Below are 16,375 nucleotides of genomic sequence, written 5' to 3' on the forward strand. Positions count from 1 at the left end.
AAAAAAAAAACCACATATTTTTAATTCCACATTAAAGCCAGGCTATTATGGTGGAAAGAAGGTATAAAAATCAGGTGGAAACCCTGAGGGCTGGATATGTGCACTTGAGAGTATTTAGATAAGAAGCAGTTTCTAGGGACAGGTCTCTGCAGGCCAAGACACTGCCCCTGCCCTCTGAACTGTTCATTAACAAGCTGCTCTTCAGAGCTTTGTTCTGATCATCAAATGTGGAGGGGAACTGCTCCAATGAGACAGCAACGGCATCCACTGGGAAGAAATTCTTTGGGTTGCAGGAGGGAGAGCCCAAACCAAACCATGGTCCAGATTGAGTGAAGCAAATCAGGACCAGCGGCAGAACTTACCAGTGCTCCTTGGGGATAGTCCCACATACACAAACAGAAGCTGAGACTCAGCACATGTGCAGGACCAGGAAACTCCTGAGATAGGCCGAGTTGGGGTGAACTATACACATAAATGGCGGAGAAGTTTCCAGCTCTCTGCCCGAGACCCACATTCCTCTCCTGGGCTGTCACTCAATCTCGGGAAATACTGGTTCAAGGAAGAGAAATAAGGATCCCATTGTAGAGCAGTAGGCCAGCTCTACTTCCGAATCTGGACAGGAGTCCCCTTCACCCTTGGAGCAGCGTTGGCTCTAATGTTAAATGGCTATTCTGAAGGACAGTCTAAAAGTCAGACCAGGGCTGGGATATAGCTTAGTTGGGTAGACTGCTTGCCTCCCATGCACAAGCCCTGGCTGGGTTCAGTGCCCAGTACACACACACACAAAGGTCAGACCCCTGCCTCACTGTCAAAGCAGAGAATTCCAAGTTAGAATTGATAATTGATCAAAGTACACCCACACACTTGGACTCCTTAGAGAAGGCAGGATGACCAGCCCTGCCATCCCTTACCCCTTGGTCTGTTAAACATCCCTTTTCAATCTCTACTTAAAACCCAGACCTCTCTCCTTAGGCACCAATAATATCAGTGCCAGCAGGCCCAGGAGTTGCTCCGGAATGGGAGATCTTGGCTAGAATCAAGACTGGGAAACCAGCCCTGGGCCCCTGCTTCCCTTTAGGTTGCATCTGTTGAGTCCTGCACTCTCTCCTATAAGGCTTTATAGGATCTCACACAATGCCTTGTTCCTTGATTACTGGCCTGGGCTCACTAAGGAGCACACTCCAACAGAACTGGGAGGTGCTCACTCAGCTTAATGAAGGGGCAGGGACCTGCAGTCAGCACCCTCCCTGGCCTATATTCTTCTCCCTCGAAATCTCTGTGAATTATGTCTTTAGTTTCCTTGCCTCCCAGTGACAACACTCATTCCTTTATATCCTAGAATGTCATATAGTCTCTTTCAGTGTTTCCACTTGATTTTTATACCATACACTTCTGTAGTCCTCGTATTTACCTAATTTCAGAATTTACTAATATGGGGTTGTGGGAGGCTGTGGGAGCAATGCCATGACATCCTACTCCAGCAGGACCTGTGTGCTATCCCTCCAGGTAAAGAGCCTCCTGAGTTGCTGTAGGGGGGCTCTATGAGGTGGCTATTTCCCAACCAGTTCTAAGCAAAAACCACTAAGAACTAAGACAAGCCATGGGCACAGATGCTGGGCTCTGAGAGATGGTATTTGTTTTCTGCTTGGGGTGGAGGAGGGGAGGCTATAACCATAAAATCCCTTTGTTAAAGACCATCAAGGACCTCAGGGCAAAAAATAAAAACAAAATAAAATACAAGTTGTGTCAGTACTTGGCATGTTATAAAAGTAAACAGGACACACTGTGCATTGTTTGAGTGTGGCAGAGGAGGGAAGGAGGGCCTTCTACGTTCAGTATGAGGCATCTGTAACCACTCAGGCGCCAGATCAAGTGCTCTGCAGAGTGGATGTGGTTAATCACGGGGCAATCCACTGGCAAAGCCAGGCTGGCACCCGTGCTGAAAAACAAGGCTGGAGGTCTGGACTGTGCATTAGGTTCAAAAGAGGCCCTGGGCTTTAGTTTTAGATTCTCCATCATGTACACCTGAGCCACAGAAATTAAATCTCCCTACCCTGAGCACAGGCCAATTTCCTAACCTTTCAGCTAAAAGAAACAATCATAGAAAACCATTCTTATTTCCGTAAGAAAATAAATATTTCCAGGAGGTTAAGCCAGAGTACAGGGGCTGGGGGGAGGCAGGCAGTGAGATCAATGCTGTAGATTAGCATTATGGCTCCCTCCTCCAGGGAGCATCAGCTGGGCCATCAGGGTCCTCTGTTGCTGTAGTATGTGTCAGACATTCACTCACTTCCTTTTCCCATCTCAAGGCTGCAAGAGTTGTCCCTTTCTTGAAGATGATGCACTGTGTCCCTGTGTTGGCTATGAGCCCCTGACTGGCCCCAAGACTTGGGAGTGATGGGGGCTGGAGGCTTCAGCTAACACCAGACTTAAATCCTGGTTTCTATCTTACTACCAGGAAAGAAATGAAAGTCAAGTTTAGCAAATGCAGTCACAGGACAGTTGTACATTCAGGACCAGTTTTTCATCAGTAAGAGGAAGTTCAAGTCCTGGGCCACTGCAGGAGAGGCAAATGGACAAGCTTGCATGTCAGCGTCGCCGGAAGGCCCGGGATATTCTCCAGGCATTGGGCTCCTCATAGCGGTTGTACAAAGGTTCAAGACGCTGCTGCTTCTTCTGCTTGCTTAGTTTGGTTGGGTCAGAGACCTTGAAGAAGGCTGGGGCAAACTCCACAAGCCACCGGGGATCAATGGTGGTGACTTCACGCATGTACTCCTTTGTGGTCAGCACCAGTTCATGGTACACCACCCTACAGGTGACAGAGACAAGACTCAATCTTAAGATTTGGTCTCACTGAACAGGCAACCTGGTCAGTGGAGCTGGAATTTTGTCATATGACCCCTCCTGCCTGACCCTTAGAAGACTGCCGTCTGTTTATGAGAGCCACAACCCAATACTAGGAGCCTGCATCTCTCTAACACAAGAAAGTTTACAGGATAATGTGTTGTGGTCCTGGCTCTGGCCCGAACTAGTTAAGTACCTAGAACCAGTCATGTCCTTTCTCTGTATCTGCTCTTGCTCAGAAAATGGAAGTGTGGTTTCTCAGACTGTTTCCACTGAATTCTAGGGTCCTGACAAGGCACCTCTTAAACTACCATAAGGATGTGAAAGACCAAGCAGGCAAGGTTCTAGCTCTTTCTTCTTCTACTATGGTAGCATAGTACCATACCAGTTCCACACAGTGGGTTTTTGTTTTCTTTTTTTGAAATGGGGATTGAACCCAGGGGTGCTTTACCACTTAGCTATATCCCTAGCCCTCTTCCAAGTTGTTTAGGGCCTTACTAAATAAATTGCTGAGGCTGGTCTTGAACTTGCAATCCTCCTGCCTCAGCTTCCAAGTCACCAGGATTACAGACATGCACCACTGTACTGGGCAGCATGATGGTTTTAAATCAGTTTTATATTAAGCGTTCTGGATAAGAGTTCAATTTTTTAAGTTGGGCACAGTGGCTCACGTGGGTAATCCCAGCAACTCAGGAGGCTGAGGCAGGAAGATCTGAGAGTTCGAAAACAGCCTCTGAAATATAGTGAGAAAGAGCCCTTAGAAACGTGCCCACCTACCATTCTGGCTGTCTATTGAAAAGAGCACTGGAAGGGTGGATATAGACCACCTGCTGGTCAATCAGTGTCCTGTAACCCTCCTGTGGGTCTTTCTTGGCAGCATTACGGAAGAAACCACTGCAAATGGCCTTCTGCACCCGGACTGTAGACTTGCCACAGGAGACCACATCCAATTTGTGTCTGTCAAGAGAATAAGTAAGGAGTGGACAAAGAAAGCACCCAAAGCTCTCATCTTGGGATCCCAAATAGTCACCAGGATCTTCCTTCCTGCCCTAAGTATACTACAAGGGCAGCTCTATGCAGCAAGCAAGATGGAGGCACTAAAGGCGATACTCCATTTAGGCAAGAATTCAAATTTGGACTAATAATGTTCTACAGGCTTGTAAGCAAAGTATTTTCCATCAATTAATAAATCATCTTCTTAGGAATTTTCTGATGGGTATCTCAGCTGCATCTTGCCTGGGAAAAAGCAGTATAACAAAGATGGAAATGTTGGAAGAAAGGATTCTATGAGGACAGGTTCCTATAACTTTATAGATCGTTCAGAGATAAACAGACCTGATATTCATGGAGATTCAGCCCAAACACAGGGAAGTCACCAGATTCCTGGCTTACCTATCCATTATGCCTAACATCTGCTTGCGAATGTCTTGAGCTCGGCGCAGGGAACGAGCCTGGATAAAGTTCTCATAGCACCAAGGGTTGGAGAATTTGTTGTTCTTCCAGGAGTTGTACACAGCCAACAGGGTGAGATGGTCCCCTTCGGTCTGGTGGAATTTGGCTTTCTTTTGATCTGCGAGGGCTTGCTTATCCTGCCAATGAGTGGGAGAGAATATCATTTCCCCCCAATAGCTATTAACTAAGAATCCAGCAGTTATAGGGACCTTACAAGGCCCCGTCAAAAGTGTCCCTATCAGGAATGATTGTGGCAACAGGCTAATGTCACTGAATTTCACCACACTCCTATGTGAAACATGGGGTTTAACTCCTTACCTTGGGCCTGTAGAAGACGTTCTGCACAGAGAGCATGGACACGATGGTCAGCATTTCCTCACTGCACCCCAGATGCACAGACATGATGAGCATTTTGCACAGCATTGGTTCCAAGGGGAACTCTGCCATCTAGAGGGAGAAGAAGGAACTACAACTGATTCCCTGTGGAAGACAGGTGGACTGACCAGGATCGACATCCCTCAAACTGGTCAGAGGGATGACATGGGTATCTGTCTCCATCAGAAAAACACTTCCCCACCCCCCACCCCCCACTCAAATAAACCTCAATAGAATGTAGGTAACCAAGAACATAATAACTATTAGGGTAAAAAAGAATATTGCAGACATCTTTTAAAATTAAGACTAGTTTAAGTAATACATCCTGAGATAAGTTTAACTATGAATAGAAATCTCTTTTTCTATAAAGAAGAAACAGTTTAAAGAGATGGTAGAAGGAGGAGTGGTGGCATATGCCTGTAATCCCAGGGACTTGGGAGGCTGAAGAAGGATCTCAAGTTCAAGGCCAGCATCAGCAATTTTGCAAGACTCTCAACAACTTAGCGAGACCCTGTCTCAAAATAAAAAAATAAAAAGGACTGGGATGTAGCTCTGTGATAAACCTGGGTCCAATTCCCAATACTCAAGGGAAAAAAGAAAGGTGACAGTGGAAAATTAAGGTTAAAAATAAAAATCTAGAATTCTACTCAAAGCTTTTCCAGGGCATCAATGCTTACTTTTACAAGACCAAAGATGGAAGGTTGGCCAGGGAGCCTTCCCAAAAGCACAGGAAGCTGTCTGTCCCTTACTTACCCTGCGGCCCAGACGAGTAAGCAGGCCCTCGTCGTCCAGGGCCCCCAGCGTGTACAGCTGCTCCATGGCTGTGATCAAGGTTTCCATTGGTGGGGCATCCATGAAGTCAAAGGACAGCAGGTCATTAATGCCCATGGCCTAGAACAGAAGGAAGTAAGTGATGGGAGGATTGGCTCCCCAGTCTTTACAGGAGGGAGGCTACTTGTCACTTTCTTTCCTATTTCTTCAAATGCCATTAAGAAGCCACCAGTTGAGAGTAACAATGAACTCAAAATAACAATATGTAAAACTCAAAAACAAAAGGACAAACAACCCAATTAAAAAGCAGACAAGGACTTAAACAGATATTTCTCTAAAGAAGATATGCAAATGAAAGACAAGCACTAGTACTTAGGGAAATGCAAATCCAAACCACAATAAGGGGCTGGGTATGGAGCTCAGTGGCAGAGCACTGGGTCTGGGAGGCTCTGGGTTTCATCCCCACTTCCAGCAAAAAAAAAAAAAAAAACAAAACCTACAGTAAGATACTACTTTATACCCTCTAGTATGACTAATCAAAAGCAAAAGGAAACACAAATAGAAAATAAGTGTTGGCAGAGATGGCAGGGATAGGAGAAATATGAAAACTTATACCCACTGCTATAGGAACATAAAATGGTACAGTTGCCATGGAATACAGTTTGGTGATTTTTTTTTTTTTTTTTTTTTGTGGTGCTGGGGATCGAACCCAGGGCCTTGTGCTTGCAAAGCAAGCACTCTACCAACTGAGCTATCTCCCCAGCCCAGTTTAGTGATTCTTTAAAAAACAGTTAAACATAAAGCCAGGTGCAGTGGAGCACACCTGTAATCAGAGGCTGAGGCAGGAGGATCATGAGTTCAAAGCCAGCCTCAGCAGATTAGTGAGGCACTTAGCAACTCAGCAAGATCCTGTCTCTAAAATAAAATATAAAAAAGGGCTGGGGATGTGGCCCAGTGGTTAAGGGCCCTTGGGTTCAATCCCTGGTATGAAAAACAAACCAAAAAAAAAAAAAAAAACAAAAACAAAGAAAAGAAAGAAAAGTGAAACATAATTACCATATGATCTGACAATTATATCTCTAGATATAAACCTAAATGTAGTTAATGACTCAAATATTTGTATGCTAATGTTCATAGTAACATTAGTCACAATAACCAAATGATTATCAACAGATAAATGGGGAAAAAATGAGGTATACACATGCAGTGAAATATCACTCATTCTTAGCTGGGCATGGTGGTACATGCCTGTAATCCCAGTCAATTTAGGAGAATGAGTTAGGAGGATTACAAGTTTAAGGCTAGCCTCAGCAACTTAGCAACACCCAGTCTCAATATAAAGAAATAAAAAGGGGATGTGGTGTAGTGAAAAAGCACCCTGGGTTCAATTCCAGCACAACTGCCCCCCCCCCCCGCCCCCCCCCCAAAAAAAAAAAAGAAAAAGAAATATTATTCACCCTTAAAAAGGAATGAAATTTTGGTACATGCTACAGCATATATAAACCTTGAAAACATTTTGCTAAGTGAAATAACCCAGATACTCAAAGACAAATATTATATGTTTGCACTTACATGTGGTTCATAAAACAGGCAAATTCATAGATACAGAAAATAGAACAGTGATTACCAAAGGTTAGGAGGGGGCAAAGGGGAACTGTTAATGAGTTCTCTTTGAGATGATGAAAAGTTCTGAACATGGACAGTGATGACAGTTGTACAGCACTGTGAATGTACTTAATGCCAATTATATACTAAAAAGATTACAATGGGGCTAGGGGTTGGTGTAGATCAGTGGTACAGCGCTTGCCTAGTGTGCATGAGGCCATAGATCAGTGGCAGAGTAAGTGCTTAGCATGTCAAGGCCCTGGGTTCAGTACTCAACACCAAAACCAAAACCAAAAAAAAAAAAAAACATAAAAAGGTTACGGTAGTAAATTTTACATCATAGGTATTTTATAACACAGTAAGATGGTATACCAGTCTGTCTTAGCTCTGCCTACATCATTTCTACTGTATATCTGTATATCTGTAAAGAACCATTTTAGGCAGTGGGGACAAAAAGATAACTAAGATATGCTCCCTGCTCTCAGAGTTCACAATGGGTGAGAATCACATTCACAAAACTACCACAAGGTGCAGTCTACATGTGTGCCTGGCACAGAAGTTGTTCAATACACTTGTTAGCTAATCTGATGACTAAAAGTGACTGAGTGATGCACTATATTCGATGGGTACACAGGGTGATGTGGTAGGACCGAAGTTTTCCGTTTCTTTCTCATAAGGTGATCATGACCATAAACACAGCAGGTGTTCAATAAATGCTTAATTGTGTGAATAATAACTATGAGAAATTATGTTAGCAATTATTAAGCACTGTGTGCCAAGTGCCTTTACCTGCAATATTCCACTAATCTTTACAACAGATACTATTAACAGCTCCCTGTTTGAGACAAGACTACAGAGCAGAGGGCCTAGCAGATAAACTTGCCCAAGGTCACACAGCTTGGAGCAGAAGTCTGAGACACAGATGGCTCTCTGCTGGCACTCCAGAGACTGGAGCAGGTTTTTTCTGAAGCTGTTTTAGCCTCTCTTACAGGGAATGAATAATAAATGACAAGAGAGCACTCTGCACTAGTAAAGTGCCAGGGCTCCAGGGTAGCATTGGTGTCGGGGGAAATGCCATCAGCTGGGAAATTACTTTTGCAGCTCCTCCTGCCAAAAGAGAATGAAGGTCCTCGCTGGGGACCGAGAGAGGAAGAGCGATGATTTAGAACAAAAACCAAGCCCCCAGGGGAACAGTTTAAAATCTCTGATAGTTCCCTTGCAAAGTTTTCGGACAAGAGTTCCCCCCCCCCCATTATAAAAGAACAGGATCACACTGGAAATCTACAGTGGTTGAGGTTAAGTGTGTTTGTCCACAATTTGGCACTGATTATATTTTTCTAATTTCATTTTAGAAAATGCTTCTAACTAAAATATATTACAATCAAATATCCTGCTAGCTATTATGATGAGAAAAAAAAAAAATGTGTGTTCACAGCAGACATACGAACTTCACCCCCTGACCTGCCATGGGGAAGCTGTTATCACAGCCATTTGTATTTCACTCAAAGGAACAGATTTCATGAGATTAGTCAAGTATTTAACAAGGTTCGTAAAGCCAAGCTTCATTTATGAAGGCCATGAATGGACTGCCCACCAACCCTTTCTAATAAGACAGTGATTTCTACCTTGAGGGACAGCACTGTGCTCGCTAAGTTGGTTCTCTGGATTTCCGGCACATTGGTGGTCAGCATTTCATCTCGGTAGGCACGTTCTGTGTACAGCCTATAACACTTCCCTGGGCCGGTTCTCCCAGCTCTGCCAGCTCGTTGTTTTGCCTGAGCCTAGGGGGATGGGCATATAAAAGCAACATATTTGTTAAAACACTACTTACCAGCTTTACCCAAGAAATCTGTTGGTGGGAGGTGCTTGGCAACTGGCAAAATCAGAAATGGATTTATTTCACTTCCTTTAGGATCATTCCAAGCCTATCAATGCTCTTACCATTCCCTCTCGACACTCAGCACTTTAGGGAGGCAAAGATGAGAAGGATGAATGGAAGAAATGGAGAAAGCTAAAACAATGATAAAACACCATCTCCTCAGTTATAACCAACATATAAGAGAACTAAATAAAGTATATTAATCATACCAATGATGATTCTACAGTCATCTCAAAATCAGGTCTGCAATGTTCAATGACAGAAGGAAATAACAACTCACATTAAGTGAAAGAAGCAAGTTACAAAATTATAATACTAATTTTGTAGAAAGTCTTTATCTGTACATATAAACTACTGAACTGAAATGGGGGAAAAATACCCTAAGATATTAATAGTGGATAACTCTGAGGGAGATGTGAAGATGAGCTCTATTTTCTTTAGATTTTACCAAATATAGAATATATATTCTGTTAATAATCAGAAAAATTAAATACTTAAAAAGTACACAAAACTGCATCCTTACTTAACTACTAGAATTGCAACCATGAGAAAAAGAAACATAAAGAGGGCCATAGGGTCATTTTCTTTCTTTCTTTCCCTCCCTCCTTCCCTCCCTCCCTCCCTCTCTCTCCCTTCCTTCCTTCATTTCTTTCTTTCCTTTTTTTCTTTTTTGATACTGGGATTTAATCCAGGGACACTCTACCACTGAGCCACATCCCTAGCCCATTTTATTTTTTATTTTGAGACAGGGCCTCACTAAGTTGCTAAGGCTGGTCTTAAAACTTCTGCCTCCACTTCCTGAATTGTTGGGATTACAGGTGTGTGCCCCAGCACCTGGCTAAGAGGGCCACTTTCTGACAAAACCATCTGTTGTTACACACAGTACCAGACTGCTGGGCGTGGTAGCGCATGCCTGTAATCCCAGTGGCTCAGTAGACTGAGGCAGGAGGATTCCAAGTTCAAGCAATTTAGCAAAGTCCTCAGCAACTTAGTGAGACCCTGTCTCAAAATAAAAAATAAAAAGGGTTGGGGATGTGGCTCAGTGGTTTAAGCAACCCTGGTTCACTCCCCAGTACAAAAAAGAAAGAAAGAAAGAAAAGAAAAAAACAGTACCAGGATTTACAAATTGTTACACCAGCTCCAAACCACAGAATGATGTATGAAAGGTCAAGAAACAGAAATTCAAGCAGCAATCACACACAGTGGCGGCACTCCATAGCATCTACAGATGTCTCTCTCCAAAAAAGGAAAGGCATGTGTAACAATTTTTTTGGTCACTGTGAGGGCTACACAAAATTTTGAGAAGCTGTACAGAGCACACCAGCTCAAGCCAGGCTGGTCAGGTTCAGATCCTGGCTCCACCAACTATGTGATAATAGGCAGGTCCCTTAACCCCTCTGTGCCCAGTCTCCTCATCTGTGAAATAAGGATAATGATATCTAAAACTGGGGTAAGAATGTACCAAGTAGCCAGGAGCAGTGGTGCATGCCTGTAATTCCAGCAGCTCAGGAGGCTGAGGCAGGAGGATTGAGAGTTCAAAGCCAGCCCCAGCAAAAGCGAGGTGCTAAGCAACTCAGTGAGACCCTGTCTCTAAATAAAATACAAAACAGAGCTGGGGATGTGGCTCAGTGGTTGAGTGCCCCTGAGTTCAAAGTTCAACCCTGGGGCTGGGGAGATAGTTCAGTTGGTAGAGTGCTTGCCTTGTAAGCACAAGGCCATGGGTTCGATCCTCAAAAAAAAAAAGTTCAATCCCCAGTACCAAAAAAAAAAAGTACCAAGTCAATGTATGTTAAACTACCCATGAGGTTGGGGATACAGCTCAGTGGCAAAATGCACGTTTAACATGTACAAGGCCCTGGGTTTGATCCCCAGCACTAGAAAAGAAATAAAATACCTCAAATAGTGCCAGACACTTGATAAATGCCCATAAAGCATTAGCTACCACTGTTATTTAAGTCTCAAAATGACAATAACCTTATGGCTTTTGTAGGTTACAAAAGTAACACATGCCTGTTGTAAAAGATTAAGAAAATACATAAAAGTATAAAGAAAAAAAATGCATACCACCTATCAGCAGAGAAACCAATAGCACCACCCAGAAAAAAACCTCAGTTAATATTCAGCTGACATACATTCAGTCTCGGCCAGGCCTCAGTCATATTCACTCTGCAGAAATGCACACCATGTATTTTTAAATAAAAATTAAATTATACCATTCATGCTATTTTATAGCTTGCTTTTTCCAAATAATTTATCACAGTTACAAGTTTATGTCATTAAATATAGATACACAGTAGCAGTTAACATCACATAACACTCTGTGGCACGGATATACCATATATTATTAAATTACTTCCCTTTTGGAGCTTTTTAAGCAATTTTTCCAGATTTCCCCTAATATAAAAACTGTTTTAATTAAACATCATTTTCCACTACCTTTGGATATGTATTTGATCATTTCTAACTTGTAAGTATATTTCTAGGAGCAGAACAGTTAGGTTAAAGAAATGAACTTTTAGGGCTGGGGATATAGCTCAGCTGGTGGAGTGCTGCCTCGCATGCACAAGGCCCTGGGTTCAATCCCCAGCACCACAAAAAAAAAGAGAGAGAGAGAGAGAGATGAACTTTTAAATTTTGGGTATTCTATTATCAAACTGCCCTCAAAAAGGTGACCAGGTAATTCATTTTAGAATGTAATTTAGGAGGCTGAGGCTGTAGCTCAGTGGTAGAGCACATGCCTAGCATGTGTGAGGCACTGGGTTCGATCCTTAGCACCACACAAAAATAAATAAAATAAAAGCTTTCTGTCCATCTACAACTACCAAAAAAAAAAAAAAAAAAAGGTAATTTAGGCAGGAAATCATTCCATAGTTACTAAAGAACTATGTCTCACAAATCATTACTATCTTACGTATGTAAGGCTAAGTACAGGACTTTTAAAAATATGATCTTTCCAACAAAATTGGGTAACATAGGACACTAGAATTCAAACTGTCTTTAAGTTCCTGTTTCCTGGGTCATTTTAATGTTGAAACACTAATGATGATAAACATGAAACTTTCTCTTGTCCCATTGAGTTCATCTTTGAAAACAATTAAAAATATGAAACCATAAAACATTTCAGGCCTTAACCAGGATTTTCAAGAAAGTCAATGGTCAAGCCACCATACCTGAGAAATAGGTGTCACCACAAGTTGATCAATCCCTGTCTTGGAATTGTAAACTTTCTGCTTCACAAATCCAGGGTCCACAACATAGTAGATGCCATCGATAGTCAGTGATGTCTCTGCAATGTTGGTGGCAATCACAACCTGCAGGAGGGAGAAGCAGAGCTGGAGTGAGTCAAGGTATGCAACAGGACTTCTGAACTCAGACATCTTCCCTAGGGAGTGTGCAGCTATCTCCCTTTCAAGTGAGTTAAGATGACATTTAAGCTGGGTGTGGTGGCACACACCTGTAATCCCAGTGGCTCAGGAGGATGAGGTAGGAGGATCAAGAGTTCAAAATCAGCCTCAGCAAAAGGGAGATGCTAAGCAACTCAGTGAGACCCTGTCTCTAAATAAAATGCAAAATAGGGCTGGGGATGTGGCTCAGTGGTACTCAGAGTACTCCTGAGTTCAATCCCTAGTACCCTCCCTCAAAACAAAAAAACAAAAAACAAAAAACATTTAATCCAAGCTTAGCCTCCAATGGGCAGAGAGGAGGTTCCATCACCTGGTGGGTTGCGTTGGAGACGGGGTGGTAACTGAGAGAACAGTAAAGAGCTAAGGCTGATCGAATCAAAGCCAATTTCATTTAGTGTAAATGGCTGCATATCTCATTGTCTAGATCCAATGTTGATTACTACAATTTTAATTTTCTAGCACCCTGGGAAAGCAGAGATTTCCTGGCATCACATGTGCCAGTGCAAAATGAGATTTTTCTTCCCCCCACCGAGACATCTGGACTACAAAATGGGCTGTTCATATGTGTGGAACAAGAGAGAGATTGTTTTTTTTTTTTTCCCTCTGATCATAAAATGAACCACGAGGCAACAAAGGAATTTCACGGTTTGTGTGTGTGCAGCAGTCTATGTGATCTAGAAGATTATTATACTCAGCTTGGCTCTGCCACTGTTCTTCCACCCAGAGGTTCAGCTCATAAAATACAATTGCTTAGAAAAATCACTGCTAGGAGGACCCAAAAATCTCTCATCATTCCAGCATCTTACTGGCCCTAAAAGGCTTCTACTTGCCACAGAGCTGTAGAAGCCCCATTTAAAAACAAGTCCAACCACCAGGAATAGAATAGAGGAAAAAACCCACCATTTTCCCCCTTAAACCTGCTTTCCCTCCTGTGTTCATTTCCTAAGCACCATCTTCCCAAGTCAGAAACCTGGGAGTCATGCCTGACTTTTCCTTCACCTTCTCCCCTCCACCTCCCAGAACCCACCAGGTCTCATTTATTTGAGCTCTTTAGTGTTATCAAAAGCCATCTGTTTACACTCCTAAGTATATATCCAAGAGAAATGAAAACCTATGTCCACATAAAAACGTGTAAACAGGTGGTGCATGCTTGTAAGCTCAGCTACTCGGAGGCTGAGGCATGAGAATGGCCAGTTCAAGCACAGCCTAGGCAATTTAGCAAGACAGTCTCAAAAAGAAGGGGGTGGGGGGGCTGGGGACACAGATTAAACATTAGAGTGCTTATTTGGCATGCACAAGGTCCTGTGTTCAATCCCCCATACATACATACATAAAACTTGTAAACATAAATCATGATAAGCCCCAAAGCAGACACAGTCCAAATGTCCATCAACTGACAAATAGTAAACAAAATGTAGTACAGTCATACAATAGAACGGTATTCAGCAATTAAAAAGAAATTTAGTACTGACATATGCTACAATATGGACGAATCCTGGAAATATGAGAAGTGAACGAAGCCAGTTACTAAGAATCACATACTATATGATTTCATTTACATGAAATGTCCAGAATAGGCAAATCCACAGAGATGGAAAGTATAGATTAGTTGTTCCCAGGGGCTAAGAACAGGGGTAAAATATTTGGTGGGGAGGATGACTGCTAAGTTGTACAGTTTCTTTTTTCTTCTTCTTCTTCTTTTTTTTTGCAGTGCTGGGGATCGAACCCAGGGCCCTGTGCTTGCAAGGCAAGCACTTTACCAACTGAGTTATCTCCCCAGCCCCTACAGTTTCTTTTTGAGATGACAAAACTGTTCTAAGGACTGGGGCTGTAGCTCAGTGGCAGATGCTTGCCTAGCATGCGTGAGGCACTGGGTTCCATCCTCAGCACCACATAAAAATAAATAAATAACGGTATTGTGTCCATTTACACCTAAATATAAACTGTTCTAAAATTTTGTGGCAAAGGCACATAATCCTGTAAACATACCAAAAGAAACTGAACTGTGTACCTCAAAGAGTAAATTGTATGATGCTATGATTTTTTTTTTTTTTTTTTTTTTTTTTGGTACTGAGGTTGAACTCAGGGGCACTTGACCACTGAGTCACATCCTCAGCCCTATTTTGTATTTTACTTAGAGACAGGGTATCACTGACTTGCTTAGCACCTCACCATTGCTGAGGTTGGTTTTGAACTCTTGATCCTCCTGTCTCAGCCTCCAGAGCCCAAGGGAATATAGGCATGCACCACCGTGCCCAGCTGGTGCTATCTGATTGAATGTATCCTCCAAAGTTCATGTGCTGGAAACTTAATCCCTAATGCAACAATACTGAGAGGTGGGACCTTTAAAAGGTGACTGGGTCTGTCTGGAAGGCTCTGTGCCTCCATGAATAGATTAAAACCATTACCATGGGAGTAAGTTATCTCAAGACTGGGATCCTAATAAAAGGAAGAGTTCAGCTCCTTCTCTACTCATGTGTGTGTTCCTGCTTTCTTGCCCTTCTGCTTTCCACCATGGGACGACACAGCAAGAAGGCAATTGCCAGATGTGGTCTCTTGATTTTGGACTTCTCAGCCTCCAGAACTGTAAGAAATAATCTTCTGCTCTTTATAAATGACCCAGTCTCAGATATTTTGTTATAACAGCACAAAACTGATAAGTATGTAAATTATATTCCATTGAAACTGTTATTTTTTGAAAAATCTTTTCCTGTTGTCTTACAAGCATAGTCAGCTACTGGAACTACACAGTTTTGAACTGGCCCCTTCTGCTAGTCTCCACATCATCACATGAGGTTCCATCTCCTGAGAATGCAGGTTCCCCTGCCCTTTACCAGTTCTATAGGACTAGCTTAGATTCTTACTTCCTCTAAGAAGACAGGGTTAGGTGCTACCAATCTGAGTATCTGCGCACCAGCAGCACTTTCACAATAATACACTGAAGACCTATTCACTGGTAGATGCCTCTCAGCAGACAGAGGCCTTTCCTCATATTGCTGCCCAAATATCTAGCTCACAGTCTGGTAGATACTCAAAAAATATTCATCAAATGTGTCTGAGATAATAGCTATGTTGATTACCCTGATTTGACCATTACACACTGAATATTTCTATCAAAATATTACATTATATCCCATTAATATGTATAACTACATATTAATTAAAAAGAAAAAAATATCAAATGAAGGCAGAGAAGAAGAGTAGAAGTCATACATTAAGATCATTGTTCCTAAGGTCCTGGGAACAGTGCTTGCCTGTCACGTACAAGGCACTGGGTTTGATCCTCAGCACCACATTAAAAAATAAAACAAAGTTACTGTGTCTATCTACGACTAAAAATATTTAAAAAAAAAAAAAAAAAAAGACCCTTGTTCCTAAATATATTGGTAGGACAAGTCTCTACAATATAACATTAAAGCCTGAAGTGGTGGTGCATGCATATAATCTCAGTGGCTTGGGAGGCTGAGGCAAGTTCAAAGCCAGCCTTAGCAACTTAGAGAGGCCTTAAGCAACTCAGCAAGACTCTCTTTTTGAACCCAGGACCTTGTGTTTGGGAGGCAATCACTCAACCAACTAAGCTATATCCCTAGCCTTAGACTCTCTCTAAATAAAACATAAAAAATGGGCTGGGGATGTGGCTCAGTGGTTAAGTTCCCCTGGGTTCAATCCCCAGTACCCCTCCTAAAAACAACAACAACAAAAACCATAACATACATACAAGACTCACAAACACCTTAAGCAATCCTCTCTACAGTTGGCTGATAGACATGATTTCAGGGCACAAAGGAGCAGCTTATTTAGCTCGATATTACCTTTCTGCTGCCAGGAGGAGCTGGGTCAAAGATTCGGGTTTGCATCTCACTGGGAAGAGCAGAGTACACAGGGAGGATAATTAACTCTGGAACATCAGGTCCCAAGGATTTCATTCTTTCATACAGGATCTCACAAGCAGTATCAATCTCTTCCTGACCAGTCAAGAAGACCAAGATATCACCTGTGAAGAGAACAGAGCATTAATTTACTCCGTGTGTGTGCATATTGTTGT

The 16,375-nt window shown here is 42.5% G+C and overlaps 1 protein-coding gene across 1 annotated transcript in view; it reads right to left on the minus strand.

Annotated features, from left to right (window-relative positions):
• DHX8 (DEAH-box helicase 8) overlaps positions 1–16,375 on the minus strand; it is a 34,767-nt gene continuing 18,392 nt past the window's right edge. The window contains exons 16-23 of the mRNA XM_079133467.1: positions 16,143–16,324; positions 12,097–12,237; positions 8,673–8,828; positions 5,425–5,562; positions 4,615–4,743; positions 4,237–4,433; positions 3,622–3,801; positions 1–2,809 (exon numbers count right to left, since the gene is read on the minus strand). Coding sequence (XP_078989593.1) covers positions 2,590–2,809; positions 3,622–3,801; positions 4,237–4,433; positions 4,615–4,743; positions 5,425–5,562; positions 8,673–8,828; positions 12,097–12,237; positions 16,143–16,324 — 1,343 coding nt within the window. The 3' untranslated portion in view covers positions 1–2,589. The remainder of the gene's footprint in view (positions 2,810–3,621; positions 3,802–4,236; positions 4,434–4,614; positions 4,744–5,424; positions 5,563–8,672; positions 8,829–12,096; positions 12,238–16,142; positions 16,325–16,375) is intronic.

This window comes from Sciurus vulgaris (genome assembly GCF_902686455.1).
Source record: "Sciurus vulgaris genome assembly, chromosome: 3".
NCBI classification, from domain to species: domain Eukaryota; kingdom Metazoa; phylum Chordata; class Mammalia; order Rodentia; family Sciuridae; genus Sciurus; species Sciurus vulgaris.